This window comes from Balearica regulorum, chromosome 4 (genome assembly GCF_011004875.1).
Source record: "Balearica regulorum gibbericeps isolate bBalReg1 chromosome 4, bBalReg1.pri, whole genome shotgun sequence".
NCBI classification, from domain to species: domain Eukaryota; kingdom Metazoa; phylum Chordata; class Aves; order Gruiformes; family Gruidae; genus Balearica; species Balearica regulorum.
In genome coordinates, this window is record NC_046187.1 from 74,670,080 (window position 1) to 74,688,207 (window position 18,128).

An 18,128-nucleotide genomic window follows, 5' to 3' on the forward strand; every position below is an offset into this window, starting at 1 on the left:
TGGGGAGAGGACAGGCTGGAGGGAGAGTAGTTTGCGAATAGAGTTTAAGAAAAAGGATATTATGGCACTTTGAAGGCTCATCGAGTTAAAAGCAACTACTGGAAGATTCCGAGAACGTTCCCAATTTCAAGACAGAATTACCTAAGGACAGATAAGGGTGATAGGAAGGTTCCTCTAACGGTGGAAACCATAAGAGAAGCCCCTCTGCCCACAGCAAGGAGGACTGCGTGGAGCAGATGAAGTTTGTGAGGCTGCATCTTCGGGATTTTAACATAATTGATCCATACTGGTACATTTAATAGGATTTGCACAAAGTTGTAGAACATTCAAGAAACTGTTGCTCTTACAAGACTTTACATTTTAGCCTAGACTTTAGTATCACTTCAGTTGAGCGAGAGACTTTCTGGAGGAGCCCAAAGCTCTGTTTTGTTGCTTTCAATATGCAACCAGGCCATACTCCTTATTCTAGCTGCTAGAACAATTCCAATGTTTTTGATTTTTCTTGTGGGGTGAAATAATGAAAATAACGATTCATTTTAAACTTGTCAGATCCTAGATGGAGGTATTATTTTGCAATAATAATTTTTAAATAGCACCTCAGTGCTAGGTTCGATGGACCAAAAGTTCTTCTTGGCTTCTTCAGCCAAGATGACAAAAATGATACCAGCGCTCTTAATTCCTTTTCATGCTGTTCCTTGAAATACAAGGTGTAGAGGGAAAGAATTAAGACAAATACCTTATTGAGATCAAAATTTAATCCAGCATCTCACATCCTCCGACGCAGAGATCACAGGCTGTGTTATTTATAGTTTCCTGATGCAAAGAAACCAGTCATTATCCTTTGCTAATTGGTTTAGAATAAGAGAGGTATTTCTGGATGTGGCAACTGCTAATCTTACGTCAGCAAGGAATTCTTAATTTTACCTCCCCAGAGGAGGGCTTCAAACATCGAGATAGGGAATACGTTTTGGACAAGGGTAGGATAATTTCTGTCTTAACAAGGCAGGTGACATTCTTCCCAGTGATTATAAAAATTAAGACATGATAGGTGTTATGCCAAAGAAATTCTGTTAACAACTGAAGGAGCAAAACACAGTGATTCAGCTGTAGCTACTGTGCTTTTTTCTATACCTAGTAGTTAAACTGAATAATTGGTTCTTCTGTAAAAACAGCACCCTTTTTATTCACTGGTTTTGGAAGTGGGAAATGCATCACTGAAGCTGGAGAGCTGGCAATTGAATATGCCAGTGTATTCAAACTATGAATATCCGAGATCAGCATTTACAAAGTGCTCCTGCAAAAACCCCAAACGACCCAACAGATTTGCATCAACATCAGATCCCATCTATTCTTTAATGTCTGACCATCTAACAAGAGGAGATCACACACTTGATCATGTTCATCCCATTCCGGGGCTGTTGCTGCTGGAGCTGGCTGTGTCTCGGTTTCCACACATGCAGGTTAGCCACATAGCTGCTCTAGGCACGCTCTGTACCCAGAGGATGGTCAAGTTGCAAATACTTTGAGGACAAGATCCGTTTACAGACTCTAGAAACTTCGAGTCTGTTCTGCTTAAGCCTCATGCTGACTCCAGAAGAGTCGAGAAGCAGGTTGTAATACTCCTGAAATAAGATTATTACACTAGACCAAGTTGATCAGAGCTGGACTACCCCTCTCTCCCACAATCACAGATCAGTAGGGGTTGGAAGGGACCTCTGGAGATCATCTAGCTCAACCTCCCCTGCTAAAACAGGATGGCCTAGAGCAGGTTGCACAGGATTGTGTCCAGGAAGGTTTTGAATCTCTCCAGACAAGGAGACTCCACAACCTCTCTGGGCAGCCTGTTCCAGTGCTCTGTCACCCTCAGAGTGAAGAGGTTTTTCCTCATGTTCAGATGGAGCTTCCTGTGCTCCAGTTTGTGCCCATTGCGCCTTGTCCTGTTGCTGGGCATCACCGAAAAGAGTCTGGCCCCTTCCTCTAGACACCTGCCCTTTAGATATTTTTAAGTGTTGATAAGATCCCCTTTCAGTCTTCTCTTCTCCAGGCTAAATAGCCCCAGCTCTCTCAGCCTTTCCTTATACGAGAGATGCTCCAGTCCCCTCGTCATCCTCACAGCCCTCTGCTGGACTCTCTAGTAGTTCCTTTTCTTGAACTGGGGAGCCCAAAACTGGACACAGAACTCAGATGTGGCCTCACCAGGGCAGAGTAGAGGGGGATGTCTCCATGACATCTATCCTCATGCTGCTCAAGTGTCTCTCTGCAGTCAGCACAGAGACAGCACAAGCCAGTGCTGCTGCTTCACTCGCTCCAGCAGCCACCCGCAGACACTCTCCTGGTCCACCACCTCACCACTTGCCTGGATCCTTCTCAGTTCCCTATGGTGGAAATCAGCTCTGTAAACTGGCCATGAATAGGATCAAATAATTTCTGGTCGCCGTGAGATCCTGTGCACAGACAAGCAGGACAACAAGATGGCAACTTGAGTGTGCACAGTCTAAGGTAGAAAATCACATCACGATCCTCATGGAGAGACAGCCTCTTCTCCCACACCACGTAGCAAAACAGTTTGTACTGAGGAACCACCTGGTCTTCCAAACCGAGGAGGGCCAGCAACAAGCAGACGATGGTTCAAAACCTGCCTGTGGGGTTTTCACCCTCCTGCACAGCAACTCCATCAGCAGGGGATAGGGATGGGGGCCTGGTTCCAGCTGAGAATTTAGCTGGGATTACAGCACAATGCCAGCATGATGGTATACCTGGAAAGAATTAACGTAGAGCCCTATATAATGTTTTCCTTAACGACTGCATCCAGGGCAACTTGAGCTTTCCTAAGACCAATTCCCCCCTGACCCACTTCAATATTTAATAAAATATTGCTATGGCTTGAGTCCCTAAAGCTGCTACTTTAAACAGAGGAAACATCTCTATACGGGGTATGCACGTGTACCCTGAGGAACTTCCCCCAGCTCTGCTCTTGGCTCTTCTGAGTGATTTGTCTTGCTGTGGTTTGCAAAGAAGGAAAAGGAAATTGTCTACTGATTTTATTATCTGTTTATTTCCTTTTGGGAAATTTGTCTATATGATCCTGCTTAATCTCCATGGGTGGGGAACAAAATATTTAAGTTAGTTAATGATCTTTTTGTCCTGAAGTGAATAGGCTTTATCATCTTTCTCTCCTTCATTCTTCCTTCTGGCTCTGTCAGGAAAAAGTCCTGGCTGGGAACTCAGATGAGCTCCCTGGGAAAATCTGCTCCTCTGCTCTGTGGGGTAAATAAAACTATTTCCCTGAGAAACGCACAACATAAAACTTAATCTTATGGGATAGGGATTAGGGTCAAAGGAGTAGGTACAGATGTAGGTTCCAGCCCCTCGGGTGTTATCCCCCACTTAACCAGCTTTGGTTTTCCACATTAATTTGGAAGTGAAGGAAATGTCTTACCCTGAGCCGGCTGGGCTGGGATTTGTGGTCCGCTCTGCTGACAACTCACTGCTCCCTCTGCTCTGGCTTCAGTGAGAGAGATACGGCCAGGAGCAAGCAGGACTGTACTCCAGGTTCCAGCACAAGAGCACCAAGCCCCTTTGCAGCCCTCGCTCCTTCATCCCGATGGCAGCACCATGTTAGGGTTGCATTTCTCTGCTCTGAAGATGCAACACTTTGGAGGCTCAAAGCCGTCCATGATCATAGCATATAATGAGGATTTTTTCACATGAGGTCCTAATCAACAGCTGAAGGAACACTAATGCTAGAACAATCTCATTTTTTTTGTTAGTCCACTCCTCAAGGTTCGCTGTTTTTCTTCCTGATAATATTTCAGCATCCTCTGGGCTGAGGCTATCTAACTATTTTGCCCCATCAGCAAATTTCTGGTTATTGTGGAACAACAGAAATGACAACTAGTATCAGCTTGACAATAGATCACAAGGAACTTCATCAGTTACGTGACCTTCATGCTACTTCTTATCCCATCTCCCTTAGCCAGATCCTCGTGCAATTTCTAATTCCCATCTTCTCCACTTTTTAGCTAATGTCATCACACATAGTACGCACTGCAGCTGGATTTTGTTGGGGAAGACTCATCAGGGTAGTATGGCATAATTATCACAAAATGGTTTGGGTTGGAAGGGACCTCAAAGCCCATCTAGTTCCAACCCCCCTGCCATGGACAGGGACACCCTCCACTAGACCAGGTTGCCCAAAGCCCCATCCAACCTGGTCTTGAACACTTCCAGGGAGGGGGCATCCACAGCTTCTCTGGGCAACCTGTGCCAGTGCGTCACCATCCTCATCATAAAAAATTTCTTCCTTGTATCTAACCTTTCAGCTTAAAGCCATTACTCCTTGTCCTGTCAGTACATGCCCTTGTAACCAGTCCCTCTCCAACTTTCCTGTAGGCTCCCTTCAGGTACTGGAAGGCTGCTTATAATGTCTCACCCTGAGTCTTCTCATCTCCAGGCTGAACAACCCCAACTCTCTCAGCCTCTCTTCATACAAGAGGTGCTCCAGCCCTCTCATCATCTTCGTGGCCTCCTCTGGACTTGCTCCAACAGCTCCATGTCTTTCCTTGTGCTGGGACTCCCAGAGCTGGACGCAGTACTCCAGGTGGGGTCTCACGAGAGCAGAGGGGCAGAATCACCTCCCTTGACCTGCAGGTCACCCCTCTTTTGATGCAGCCCAGGACACGGTTGGCTTTCTGGGCTGGAAGCGCACGCTGCCGGCTCATGTTGAGCATGTCCTCAGTAAACATCTCCCCTTCACCCTCACTTACAGTTATCCTTCAGGTTGATTTCCACCCCCCCCCCCCCTTTTCCTTAAAACCCAGCGACTACATTAGAAGCTCTCCATTCATATGGTACCACCCCCAGGTGGATACTACAACAGCTTCTTTCCATTAGTTCTGAACAATTAACAATTCCAGGAGAGCAATTACTTGGTTTCTATAACTTGCACACATTTTTTCACTTCCACATTGCTAAGTTATTTCTGGTTTTCTCAGTTTATCTCCCTCTCTACCCCGCCCACCAACGCTGAGCTTTGCCATCTTTGCCTTGAGCAAGCAGCAAGGTGCTGGGCGTAGTTTTGTAATCAAGTCTGGATGTCAACCACACAGTATGCAGTAGCTTCATGTTAATTTTTTCCTCTTGCACTTTAAAAACTTATGCATTTATTTTAATCTCTTTGAAAAATAGCTGGCTGATAGCACTTCTTAACTCTACCCTAACACTTTTCATTTTTAATAAGTCAAAACAAACAGCTTTTCTTGTTCAGCAGCCTTTTCTATTTCTTATTGTTTTGCTATTTCCTATTGTTCTTCTTATGGTGCTAATTATCCTACAGCTGATTTCCTTTGGCTTAGGATATAGATATCTGATAATTTTAACATGGATTTTATGGTGGAGCCTGAAATATCTTATTCAGAACTGTGAGCTCCTCAGTGAAATTAACTTGTCACTAGCTAGCAATGATAAGGACTAATTTCATTTCTGAAATAAAGAACTTCCATTTACAGTCTCAGAACTTCAGTTCAAACTGAAAGCAGGACTAGAACTCTCAGGATGAGTTTTTTCAATGACTAGCTCAGATATGCGTTGAACTTCTCACAAAAGCCAACTATAACGTAGAACTATTTTGCGTTGGCTCTATAGCTATTGTGTCAAAAACCTTTTCGGCCCTCACATCCAACAACTGGGCTGTAGCTTCTTGCTCCCTCTTGCTGGCTCACGAGTGCACATTTTCTTCCCCTCACTGTGTGCCAGAGAGACTTCATTTTACTGACAGGAGCTACCCTGGCTCTAAGAAGAAGAAATGTTAGTAAAGAGATAAGAAGAGATTCTGCTGTCCACCTCTGCCTATCCTAGATCTCTTCCTGAAACAAGGAGAAAGCTGAGCTGCTGAAAACTTCTCAAAACTTAGCTAACAGGGCCAATTCTTTAAAATGAATAAATTAAAAAAATGCTGCCTTTCAGTGCGGCTGATGCATATTGCAGAACCAACCAGACACTAAATCTTTGGAAGAGCATAACAGCAGGGAGATCCTGGTGAATATCTAACCCGCAGATGCCCCTCATCATCAAATAAAAACAAATAGTTACTAAAGCATTCAGTGACCAGAAGGAACTACTTACAGTTTATCTGTTCAAGGATCAGATAAAGATCAAACTCAATCAACTCTCCTGTTGATCTGCACTGGGATTTATTTGGTACACTAATTCAGAAAGCATGGAGCTAGACAGCTGGGACAGCATGGTATCACTAAAGCCTGGTTTTGCCTTTGAAGATACAGATTATTTGTACCAAATGCCAGAAAGTCACGCCACAGAAAAATCACTGCTCAGAGCCAGGTAAACCCCCAAAACCAGCTCTCAGTGTGGAGTATGCTGAAGAATAGAATCATAGAATCAGTTAAGTTGGAAAAGACCTTTAAGATCATCAAGTCCAACCATTAACCTAGCACTGCCAAGTCCACCGCTAAACCATGTCCCTAAGCACCACATCTACACGTGTTCTAAATACCTCCGGGGATGGCGACTCCACCACTTCCCTGGGCAGCCTGTGCCAATGCAACCGAACGCTCTGGCCTAAGGAGACCCAGACCAAGACAGGGAAGCAGCAAGGCCCATGAGCCTCCCGCTGGGACGCAGTGTCAGTCGTGCCGTAGGCTTCAGGGCACAGCTGGAAGAAACAACATGCTAAGCAGAATCTGATACCTCATTACAGAAGTGGAAAAACAGGATGGAAAAGATTTAAATACTCATTTTGTTACACCAAGGGACCTCTGCACAGTGCTACAGGACATTCAGTGCATGAGATCACAGTGTGGTTGTGGGTCTCAAAGCATGCCCTGATACAGCGCTTGGTGTGTCTCCCAGCGCATTCTGCTCAGGCTATCTGAACCATGAAAAAAGGCCAAACTATTACCTTTCTTTCTGAACAACGGTCTATTAAGAATGTTCAAAGGCTTCCTTTTGGCAGATGACCAGATATACATAATTTTCTTATTTTTCTTCTCCCAAATCATCTTTTTTTTCCCCAACAAGTAATCTTATTAATGAGTAGGAAAGGACATGCTTATAATATGAAAAAAAAAAAACAAACCCCATACCAGCTCATCAGTCTTAAAAGCTTCCTGCAAAATGTTTTCCCTGAATATTTTATCTGCTTCACTGCTTCCTATCTACCAAGTGTTATGCTGTCAGCATCTTGAACCCTTCTCAGCCTGGTAGATAATGGAATACTTTGAGCTGAAACAGGTATCGAAGAAACTCATGGCATGGTGAACAGTTACCGGTACGAACAGTTACCAATACCCCTCTCTCCTTTTGCAATATTAGAGAATCTTCAGCATTTAGACCAGGGGTTTGGGCCACAACAAATAGAAGGAAAAGTTAAGGCAATTCTCAACCCCTGTCTAACTGTGGAAATCAAAGAAACCTGTCCTGGTCACAAGTGGGTCAAACTAGCCTTCCAACAGGAACGCCACAGCCAAAATCCAGAGCCTCGTGTCTCATTTTGTTACATTGCTTGGCAAGACTGAAAAATATGGCTCATTTACAGCTCAGTCAGCTCTTGAGAGATCAGGCTTGACTTTACTGATCAGACTTTTCCATTTCAAAAGGATGTCCCTCATCGTACAGGCAGGAACTTCTACTCTGAAAGACATAAGTGGATTGTCTTCTGTCTTCCACCTCAGCATACTGCCAGGCATTTAGATGATGCAGGTTATCCGTGAAAAGACCAGGAATCTCATCTGAAGTAGCTGATAGCCACTTTTTGATTGATATGAAACAGGCATCGCTGGTGACACAGCAAGATGTACAACTGGCAGAAAAGTCTTGGTTTCTATACAGGAGATCATGGCTATTTATTGAAGTTTCAACATCTGGCCAGTCAGGTTGTATAACTTATTCCCCATCCTACATTTTACGACCCTGCTGCTATGCAAGACACTGCTAGAATGAGACAGGTTTAATGAGATCTTTACCCAAACTTCCCACTGTTGAGGAAAGCCTCTGTATCCCTGCCCCACCTTCACCACCGGGATACGAACCACTTTCAAAGGTCTCTTCTCACCAGACCCACAGGCAAGAATCAACGCAGGGAGAGAACAGTTATTGAAACAGTGTTTACAGGCAATAAATTTATACTTACTGTGAGTCACACACCGCTCTTGGTTTGATGTCTGAAGCCACCCATGATACGAGCCATAAGCTGACACCTCTGTTGGATTCCAGGCTCGAGGCTGCAGAGAGCAGTCAGGGAATACAAACCAGAACTCCAAACTGCACCAAAACAATCCATCCCTGCCACCATTTCTGACCCTCATAAAGCTGGAAGACTTCTAAAGCCAGGCCAGAGCAAGCCTGAAAATGACAGCCAGCCTGTGGGTGCGTGAACTGGACACAGTCCCCAGGGCTCAGCCAGGCTACAGCCCCCTGTATCTAACAGGTCTCATGCAGTCAGAACAGGTTGGTTGATTGCAGATTTCTAGGTGAGCAGTCATGGCTAACAAAGAGCTGAAGCTGCCCTACGCTCCTCTTTTACAGTACACCATCAGGGACTAAGACCTCACGGTGGTGCCTGGCCCTCTGAGATGACACTTCCATAAGGGGAGGCCTCCTCCTGTAGGACAGCTGCTCTCCTCCTCTTCTCAACTAGTTTTCTGGGATTTCTTCACCACTCTGCTTAGGCCACAGAAAGCAAAAAGAGCTGAAATCTCAGGAAACCACAGCTCTAACTAGCACTTAGAGAAGTGAAAGCAACAATTTCCATGCCCTACAATTGTTGTGCAGTTACTACACATTTCCTCAGGGCTGGTAAATCTACCCCTTCCTCCCTTTGCATTTCTGTGAAATAGGGAAAGGTCATGTTCCATTCTCAAAGTTACCTTTGCGCTTCTGCTACGATGTTGTGAACAGTCTGCTGAGGAAAAACAGATACTGTTCACTTGGGTTTCAGCGATGCTGCTCCCCAGGGTGATGTCCTCTTCCCTTCCAAGTTGATGATGCTTCAACTCTTGCCCCACAAGGAAGAAAGAGATCCGTTACTGCTTCACTGATAGCAATTACTCCAGTTACTGATGCAAGTTCTCTCCTTACCTGCCTCCACCTACTCTCAGCACATTGCCTTTGTTCTAAGGCATCACTAAACCTGCCACTTCAGAAAAACACGGAGGGAAACAGACCCTCCCAGCAGTAAGTGCAGGAACACGGGTCTCTGCCACGCCGGCAGCTCTGCAGTGTTCCAGATACACCTAATAACATGTGCTTACTGACAAGGGAACCCTTTAAGACATACCTCACTGGAAATCCCACCGCATTATACAGGTTCAGAGTGGCTGATAATATATATGTAATCTCTAATTGCTGAACACAAATAGAAGTTGTGGTCCCTCCAGCATTTGTTGTTAGCTTTCTTGAAAGCACTCAGTCACTCCTCAAAGCCTTGCACCCAGCACCTCCCACAACAGTTCAACAGAAAGTCTCTAGGACACGAGGCAGTCTTCTAGGAAGCAACAGAAAAAAAAAAGTACTGTTCAAATATGAAAAGTTTGAACCAGTGGTCTGAAGGACAATGTTTATGGTTGTGGTGTGGTTTGGGTTTTTTTTTTTTTTTTTTATATCTCGGAACACTAAAAAACATTTGGAAGTTGCACCCCTTTTAAGAGACCCCCTTATAAAAGGGTTATTTTTTTTTTTACATTTAAATACAAAGCAGCTTTCTAATTTTATATAATCAAGAAATGGAAAACAATTTTTATTAACATGTTTTACATTTACAATCTTTTATTAGCTAATCAACATCAACATGCAAAAATAAGCGCTAAATACAAACCTCTACAATATGGTTTTGTTTAAACTACAATGGTTTAATTCTTCTGAAAAGTCATAAGGATGTGTTCTGTAGTTGTTAAAATTGAACTATTAGTTTCAGTAATGAATACTATTTAGACCCTAAAATTATGTAATCATCCTGCAAGGCATCTTCAGAAACTTCGCCCAACACTTAAGAATACCAGCTCATTTTCATGTGAGTACATTCTCAAAGCAAGAAATAAGGCAGTAGCACTAATGATTTCATATTGAACCCTATGCACATAACTAATAACTTTAGAAGGACTTTAACACTATGGTAGACTGGAAAAAGAACATTTAAACAAGCATTGGATTTTGCCTGAAATGTTCTCAGTTCCTCTTGATACTTATGCAACCTCCTTAAAATATTTGGGTTTGGAAAAAGACTTCATACTCCTTCAAACCAGTCCCTAGTTGATCCTCCAGAGAAGCCAGGCTTGTGTCAAACACATCAATATCTTCCCATGGAAATAAGTTACATCATTCATGTTCAGGATTACTTCACGAGAGGATCACAAAGAAGGCAAAGAGGAGCTTAAAGGAGAACACATTGGTAGTACTGAAATCTTTGATAACAAAAGGGTCTTGGACAATTGTGAAAAAGAGGGAAGAAAAATGGATTTAAATTTCAAATCTGTTGTAACTTTTCGCTTTTCCCCCAGTGCAAGTGTCCATCTTTAAAGTTATCCTTTAGAAGATGAAAGTACTTTTGAGAAGAATCCAATTTTTTTACTTTATGTTACAAAACCTTAACAATCAAAATTTGTTTTTGTTTTTATTCAAGTACAAACTTAAGTCATAATTCCTCTCTTTTTTTTTTTTTTTTTTAAAGAGTGTTTATTGATGCTCATTGATCTTTGGTCGCAAGAAACAATAATGCCACCGACAGGTCTGATCCCCAAGGTGGCAGGTTTTGCTTCTTTGCCACACATTAAGGCCCCCCCCTTCACAGGGTATGCCAATACACACTGTGTCAAAATTCCAGCGGCACTTCATCATGTGGTTTGTGGACCTACATGATGTAGACTTTCTCAGCTTGTGAGAAGTTGAAGACTTCTTTGGTTCTTGGGCAAATTACTTTGTCATCTTGACGAATAGAAAGCAGAGACTGAAAAAGAGTGAAATCAAAAGATAATATTCACAATAGTAACCAAAAGCATTATTTAATTGTTTAGTAAATAAACTTTTTATTTATTGCAAATGGTGCTATAGTCTGAGGTCAAAGTATCTTTGCCCACAGAAGTTACTTATTCTATATTATTGCTCTCTAGAGGGAAGGATTTCCAATGTCATTTGATTTCATGTTATAAACTCATATAGTCAGACATTAGCTTCTTTAAAGACCAATTTAATCACAAATACACACTCCTTTAAAAATTACTGCAGGAAGTTATTTTTCTTCTGTTAATATAGAAGATACTTCTAACTTCCTGAGTTCATAAGCTCTTATTCTGATATAGAAAGTTATTATAACCACTGCTATTGTAGAGTTAAGTCATTGATTTCAACACTTACATTGTATCCATAGACATATCCATTTGGTAACATCATAGGAGGATTATTTTCGTTCATTACATCCCCCGAAATCTTGCAGACTAGTCGGGAGTTGGCACAATGTGCCATAGGCAGAGGCTGAGCCAGCTTGTTCAGGGATTTGCTACACACAGGGCAGTCTGGGTTTTTTGAGCTCCCATCCTCTTTATAACATTGTCTGTTTAACAGCAAGTTAAGGAACAACCACCACAAAACACAACAACAATTAGTTAATGGCAAACACTGGAAAAACGATAGTAAACTGTGCAAATATAACCTAGGTTATAAAGTGTGCAGGACCATTTAATTCAAGTTTAACGTGTACGTAAAAGAATCAAGTGCTTGTTTTGTTTCAAGGAAGAGGAGTGAGCAACAAGCGCCTGCCACCCTCTACAGGTAAAGTTTCTGATGTAGAACACTTCAATAGCACTGGCCCTTCCCTAACACACCACCACGTGTAGCAAATTCAACTAAGTTTCAAAAGATGCAGGATGTATTTGAACATTCACATAAAACCAGACAGGGTAAACTTGTGTGTAAGTGCTTAAAAATAATAATTCTGACCCAGCGCACTAAGTTTTGCAGATATATTCACTAACTTAAGACACATGGCAAGATAGCCTAGCATGCAAATGCAATGTACATTTCACCTTAAAATTTTGATTTGGGCTTGTTTTTCTTAAGCCATAATGCCATTTATTATAATATCTCCTTAATTTAATAGAGAGACCAATTCATACTCCATTTAAACAACTCATAAGCAAAAATATTCACATGTCACATCTCCTCTTGGAGCTCTCCGAAAAGCATCCATAAAATGGAAAAAAAAAAATCACAATGCTTTTTTGCACTCAACAGTAGTATCTGCATTAAAGGATACGGTGTTTTTATAGCTGAAAGGCCTGCCTGGAGTGTTATAGTAAAAACAGAATTGTTTCCCAGCTGATGTAGTCTGTAGTTATCATATCTAAACTGTTGGATCAGCATTCTCCATCGAGCAGGGTCCAAGAGATCCTGTTAAAAACAGTAACACAAATATAAGTTGTTTTCAATCTAATTGTCTGGAGGGAAAAAAGCCTGCGAGTGGTAAATTGTGCAAAACTCACTAGACTGAATCCAACATAAAATTACACATGCTAATGCGTAGTATGAATATACTTGTTTAGAAAGTACCCTTTAACACTAGTTTACTAGAAATACAATTTAAATCAAGTACTACTTAAAACAGCTGGCACAACAATATTCAAATCTCCAAACTTACTTTTCATTATACTTGTGCACGTGAACTCCTAAAAACATAAGATCTGAGTTCAATGAAGACTCTTTCACTTTTACAGCGTGCACATTGTCTATGCAAAGGTCCGAGTGAAATGATTCGGCAGTAAGAGATCCCTACATACGATCTTCCTTGCTCTATCAAAAGCAATCTAACTGCAGATTCTAGTTCCATCCCTTCTATCATCTACCAAATGTTCTAATTAAGGTATGTAAATCCTGGCAAGGCTATTTCTTGCATTTAGTTTTCTAGAATGCTGGCCTACTCACGAACCAACATTAGTATAGTGGCATGTTTGCTCCATAGCCTCTGAACCATTAACATCGAAAAGTCAGAAGCGTCTTTTACCTCAAGTGAGACTAATTCTGCGGATACCTCTTTGTAATACGTAATGTTTACAGAATTTTGTATCAGTTTTGAGGGGGGGAAAAAAAGGTTTTAATTTGAAGAGCTGGCACAAGCCCAGGTTAGAGAAAGCTTAGCCAAGCTATGCTTTTACGCACAAAATTCTTTAATACATATTGTAACGCTATGGGTTACCTAAAAAATGAAACAGTATTTAAGTCAGGATTTTTTTCGTGGAATCAAGAACTAAACCCACAGGTCAAGGATATATTGAATCCTAAAAGTAATGCTGTGAGAGAGTCATGTAAGAAGTGAAGACCCTTTGAAAAAAATACTCGTTATGTTATATATACACAGGCAAAGACCCAATCCTTTCTTCTGCTAGCACCCCTTCTCCTTTGTATCCATAAACCTGCATTTTGGTCATGAGAACTGACAATGTTTATCTTAGACATAAGTTCATATTATCAACTGTGCAATACTACACTTGGAAGCAACTAGGAGAAACAGTAATATATTTTAATATATTTTTTTAGTTTCTAAAATAGGCTTTTAAAAAAAATAAAAAACTTGGTGACAGACAATACACTGAGTAGTGTATTCAAATATGTTATATTCAAAATATGTTATACCAAAATTATTAGGTGGTGATTTTACCAGGTAGACCCTGGTCTTTATGTTTTGATTTGCACCCTGGCCCACTCTGTCTCTCATCAGTTCCCTGTTCATTCAGGTAGAGACACTGGAGAAGGATGGACTCCAGCATTACCTCTGGTTGTAGCCTGTACCCTGGAATTCCCTCAACCCAAGATGATCAGACTGGCCTGAGAACTTTTATCCAAAAGCACCGTTTCTGCCACCAGACTGCAAGTCTGTTTGCTCTATCACCTGCCCCATTTAAAGCCAGAATGTTTCCAGAGTTCCAGGAGGAAGCTTTTGTTTTGACCTTAAGGCAACTCTTGAGGTGACAGACAGAGCCTACAACAGATCCATGATAAAGAGATAAAGTACAACTAATGATTACGAAAAGCTAGTGATTAAGGGCCTAGGTGACGGGACACAAAAGTATCAGTTTACAAAACACCCAGCTGCACTAATTCCAGCCACAGCTACACAAGCTTGTTCCAAGAATATCAAAAGAAAATAGCTTGTTTTGCCACATTAAATTTGTTTTCCTTAAAGTCCTAAAAGATAGGACAACAAGCGGGAGAAAGTTGTGTTCAACTTCTTCCCATGCTTCTTCCCATGGATTAATAAAAATCAATTGGAGAGATATGATCTGACAAATTCTCACAAATTTAAAAGTAATTTTACTTAAAGCCATTTTAAGAAGCCATTTATGCACAGAACTCCTAGTCAACATGTTAAAGGTATCTCCAAACAAGCGTGCACTCTATGATTCTGTTTGTCTAGGTCATTATTAGAGGACCCAAAACACAACTTCCATAAACTAGAATATTTTAAGTCAGATCCATAAAAAGCAGTAGGGAATTTGTTCCAATTGTACGGTTGTACATGAAACAATACTAGCTTTTCTCCTTGCTCTCTTTCATTGAAACATTCTGTCCAAACTAGCCCTTAGAACAAAATACAGGATTTTTATTTCCTATTTCTTTCTAACTACTAAAACAACGATAAGCTCTTACACCCAGTCTTTTAACACATCTATCATTTATGCTTTTAACTCATATCAAATGTAGAATCCAAAATATCAGGATCCTTCTAGGACTCCAGGATTAGCAAATACATTCAAATTAATTCTGTGGGTTGTTAGTTTGGTTGGTTTTTTGTGGGTTTTTTTTGTGGGTTTTCTTTGTGTGTATGTGCTTGTTTTGTTAAACCATTGATTTCATCATCAATTGTTTAAAAAACATGTTTATACTGGCATTGCCACACATTGGCTTGGCACTGCCACACATTGGCTTGGCATTTCACAGGACTCTTGTCTTGCTTTGCCACCTCTACTCTTGTCTACCTTCTGCGTCCAATGCCAAATTAGAAAAAGTGAATTAGCACATGACCACAGAACAAACTCTGTAGAAACAGCAACTACCTCTGAATTTTGCTTGATTCAAATTTAGAGGTTGATATTGCCACTAATATCTACATTAATTTGCAAACTCCAAATAAACACTTATTTATAAGCATCACAAATACTGTTTTCAGATAATTCAAATAATCTTTCCTTTCTTCATCCCAACCACCGCAAGAACAGTAATTTGAAAAGTAGAGTTAAGAACTGCTGCTAGCATAGTAAGGCCACAGCCTAGTATGTTGAACAACACTCATTTTTTTTTCTTTGTACCTCCCCATCTTCTGTCCCTTGCTGTATATTGGCATTATCACGCTCCCAGCCCCACAGATCTTTAGTGCTGGGTTTGTGGTAAGCCTAGTTCAGTACGAATCTGTCCGTTAATGGTAGGAGCCAAGTGCAACAACACAAATACTACCTGGATTAGTGTACAGGCAAGGACTGTTTATTAGAATTAAGGACTATTATAAAGGTGGATTTTGGAAAGTAAAATTAGAACAACATTTGGTCTTCAGATTATCAATGCATTTTCCTGTACGGAAAAAGAACGGCAACATATATTTTATTGTTCTGCTGTACCACTGAATTTCAAACGTAACGTTACCTTATAGGGGGAAATATGAGTGTCTGAAGGAAAGGCCAACATCCCCATCACTTGTCGAACCTCGTCCAGCTGGCTTCCCTCAGCCTGACTGAAATGCTTTCTTGCATGTCTGAAATATGGAATTTATACTTTTATTAGATAGCGTTGTTTCTAAATCAAGTAAATCTACATAATTACATAAGATTTCAGAGGAAAACCTCTAGATTCTGTTCTCAAGACATGAACTCCAAAAGGTGATGCATTAAAGGGCTTGAAAAAATACATCCTGCAAGTGTAAATGCAAGAATGACTTTAAGCATTAGGAATTTTACACTGTAATTTCTTATAAACCAGAACTTCTTACTGTAGCATGAAGTCTTACCTCACCTACATCTAGAATGACAGATCTATGATTATTAGAAGAAATGTCTCTGCTTATGCAAGCTCAACATATCACACACACTCCTTTGGCATACACTCGCAAGTGAGATAAATGCAGTCTGATAACCAGCTATTCCAAACATTAAACATCAAGTGTTCAAATATCTACCTTGTTTATACTGACATTTGAGAGAATGTTTACTTTTGAATAAATGATTTTTTGGGGGGTATAGGCTAGAAAGCAGTATCACTTTCTATGCAGACTGCAAGAAATTGCAGGGTAATGTAGTAGAAAACACCTTGTTAAAAACAATTTTTTTTTTTTTACCAGGGAAATAAAAAAATTAAGAACTTCAATACAAGGTTTTGTACTTTAGCAGATACTGATTATAAGAGATGCACACAAGGCTGAAAATGTGGATATTTGAAAGAAATGACAGAATTACCAGGAATGCATTTAAAGCAAAATACAAACTTTAATATTTTTCAGGAAATTAATACCAAGAAACCAGAGAATTATTATCAGATTATAAGGATATTCAACTACTTTAAAGCCCTGTATAAAAGCCTCCCCTAGTCTTCCCAAGATCATCAATTTTCAGTTGGGGTTTAAATGCACAGGACAACTCTCCAGCCTTTAAACTGGATGATTAGTTCAGCATTTCTGCTAAAAGCTCCTGTTTTCAGTGGTGCACAGATGTTGCATAGTAGACTGAGTACAGAATCAGTACGGTATTGAATTTCTGGCATTGCATAAATGTGGAAAAGTCTTCCCTATGCTGTATTTTCTCAACAGTTTGTATTATGGGGAAGATACCAAGTCATCTCTGAAGTACTCTGGTAAGTGTTTGGTCTTTTTAACTTTTAAAAACAGTCTTTTAAAAATCTATTTGAAGGTACAAATTACTTTTAGGAATATACAGTATTTTCCAATTGCCCATTTAATGGGCTGAATTGTAAAAAAAAAAAAATCTAGGTAAGGGTTCCCCCTCCCCCCCCCAATTTTGTGTTCCACAAACTACACTTAGGTCATCACTACCATGAGAACAGTCTCTTTAGCAGTGTTTCAGTACTCCTACTTCCTCTCCCACCCAAACCAGGAAGCAATGGAAGTTATGTAGGACAGACTGTTTCCACCCAACTTCCTATTTTGGGTGAGCAATTCAGGAATGTAAATATTGTTCCCCAGGTGATTACTGTTATGAGAGCAGAAGGACAAAACTCATGGACTGAGAGTAGAGACTAGGCAGCCTGGACATACTGGAAGAAAGCTAAAATAAATGCTAGTGCAGAGCTGCAGATGTAAGTGCTAGCTATTTAAAAGAAAGCTTAGGCAAAGCAAAAGATATAGACCTACCAGTTAAGCTAAATTACTGTGTGTGCATGCATGAGGGAGAAGAAAACCATCTTAAAAGATCTGATCACTGTGCACTTGTGTTTTGTGATGTTAAAACGTAAGTACCACTTCAGTTTTACAGCAGCCTCTTTAGTATTGTGGTCCTGCTCCTTGGCAACTTGGTCTTACAGACAGCATTTCAGCAATACATCCCCCTTGCTTATAGGGCATATAAACTGCATAAACTGCAAATACTGGCTATGCTTACTGTATGTGTTCAAGAAGAGCTAGAATTAACACTTTGTTTTGTGTATGTATGATACATAATCACCATGTGTGTGCTAGCTGAGCAATCCAGCACTTCCATCATTTGCAAAGTACTGAACACGCTGGGATGTGATGGCCATTTTGCGTTCAGCCAGAAAGAATTAGGTTTTTTAAAGTGACCTTCTCTTAGTCTTCATCTCCTGACTTTCCCTACCACCTGTGCCCCTTAAGAAAACAAGAAAGTTTTCCCACAAAGCCTGCCATGCTAATGTCTGACCTTCATCCTCTGAGTGCCAACACAGAGAAATTAAAATGAAGCAAGATATCCTTTAAAAGTGAAGCGAGTTCATTAACTCGTAACACTCTGAAGTCTTTTTTAGATTGGGAAGCAAGAAATGGTACTATGAGTACTCATGAATGCACAACATCAAAAATAACACCTTATTTCCCCTTCCCTTTTCATTCAGCTATTTCCATCTCTCTGGGCAAACATTATGCTCTTGGAGGTATATATGAACCATACAAT

The 18,128-nt window shown here is 40.7% G+C and overlaps 1 protein-coding gene across 7 annotated transcripts in view; it reads right to left on the reverse strand.

Annotated features, from left to right (window-relative positions):
* Positions 1–9,762: 9,762 nt before the first annotated feature.
* MAEA (macrophage erythroblast attacher, E3 ubiquitin ligase) overlaps positions 9,763–18,128 on the reverse strand; it is a 52,353-nt gene continuing 43,987 nt past the window's right edge. For all 7 annotated transcript variants that reach the window (XM_075752724.1, XM_075752720.1, XM_075752725.1 and 4 more), the window contains 4 exons: positions 15,640–15,748; positions 12,263–12,396; positions 11,365–11,560; positions 9,763–10,957 (listed from right to left, as the gene is read on the reverse strand). In XM_075752724.1, coding sequence (XP_075608839.1) covers positions 10,862–10,957; positions 11,365–11,560; positions 12,263–12,396; positions 15,640–15,748 — 535 coding nt within the window. In that variant the 3' untranslated portion in view covers positions 9,763–10,861. The remainder of the gene's footprint in view (positions 10,958–11,364; positions 11,561–12,262; positions 12,397–15,639; positions 15,749–18,128) is intronic.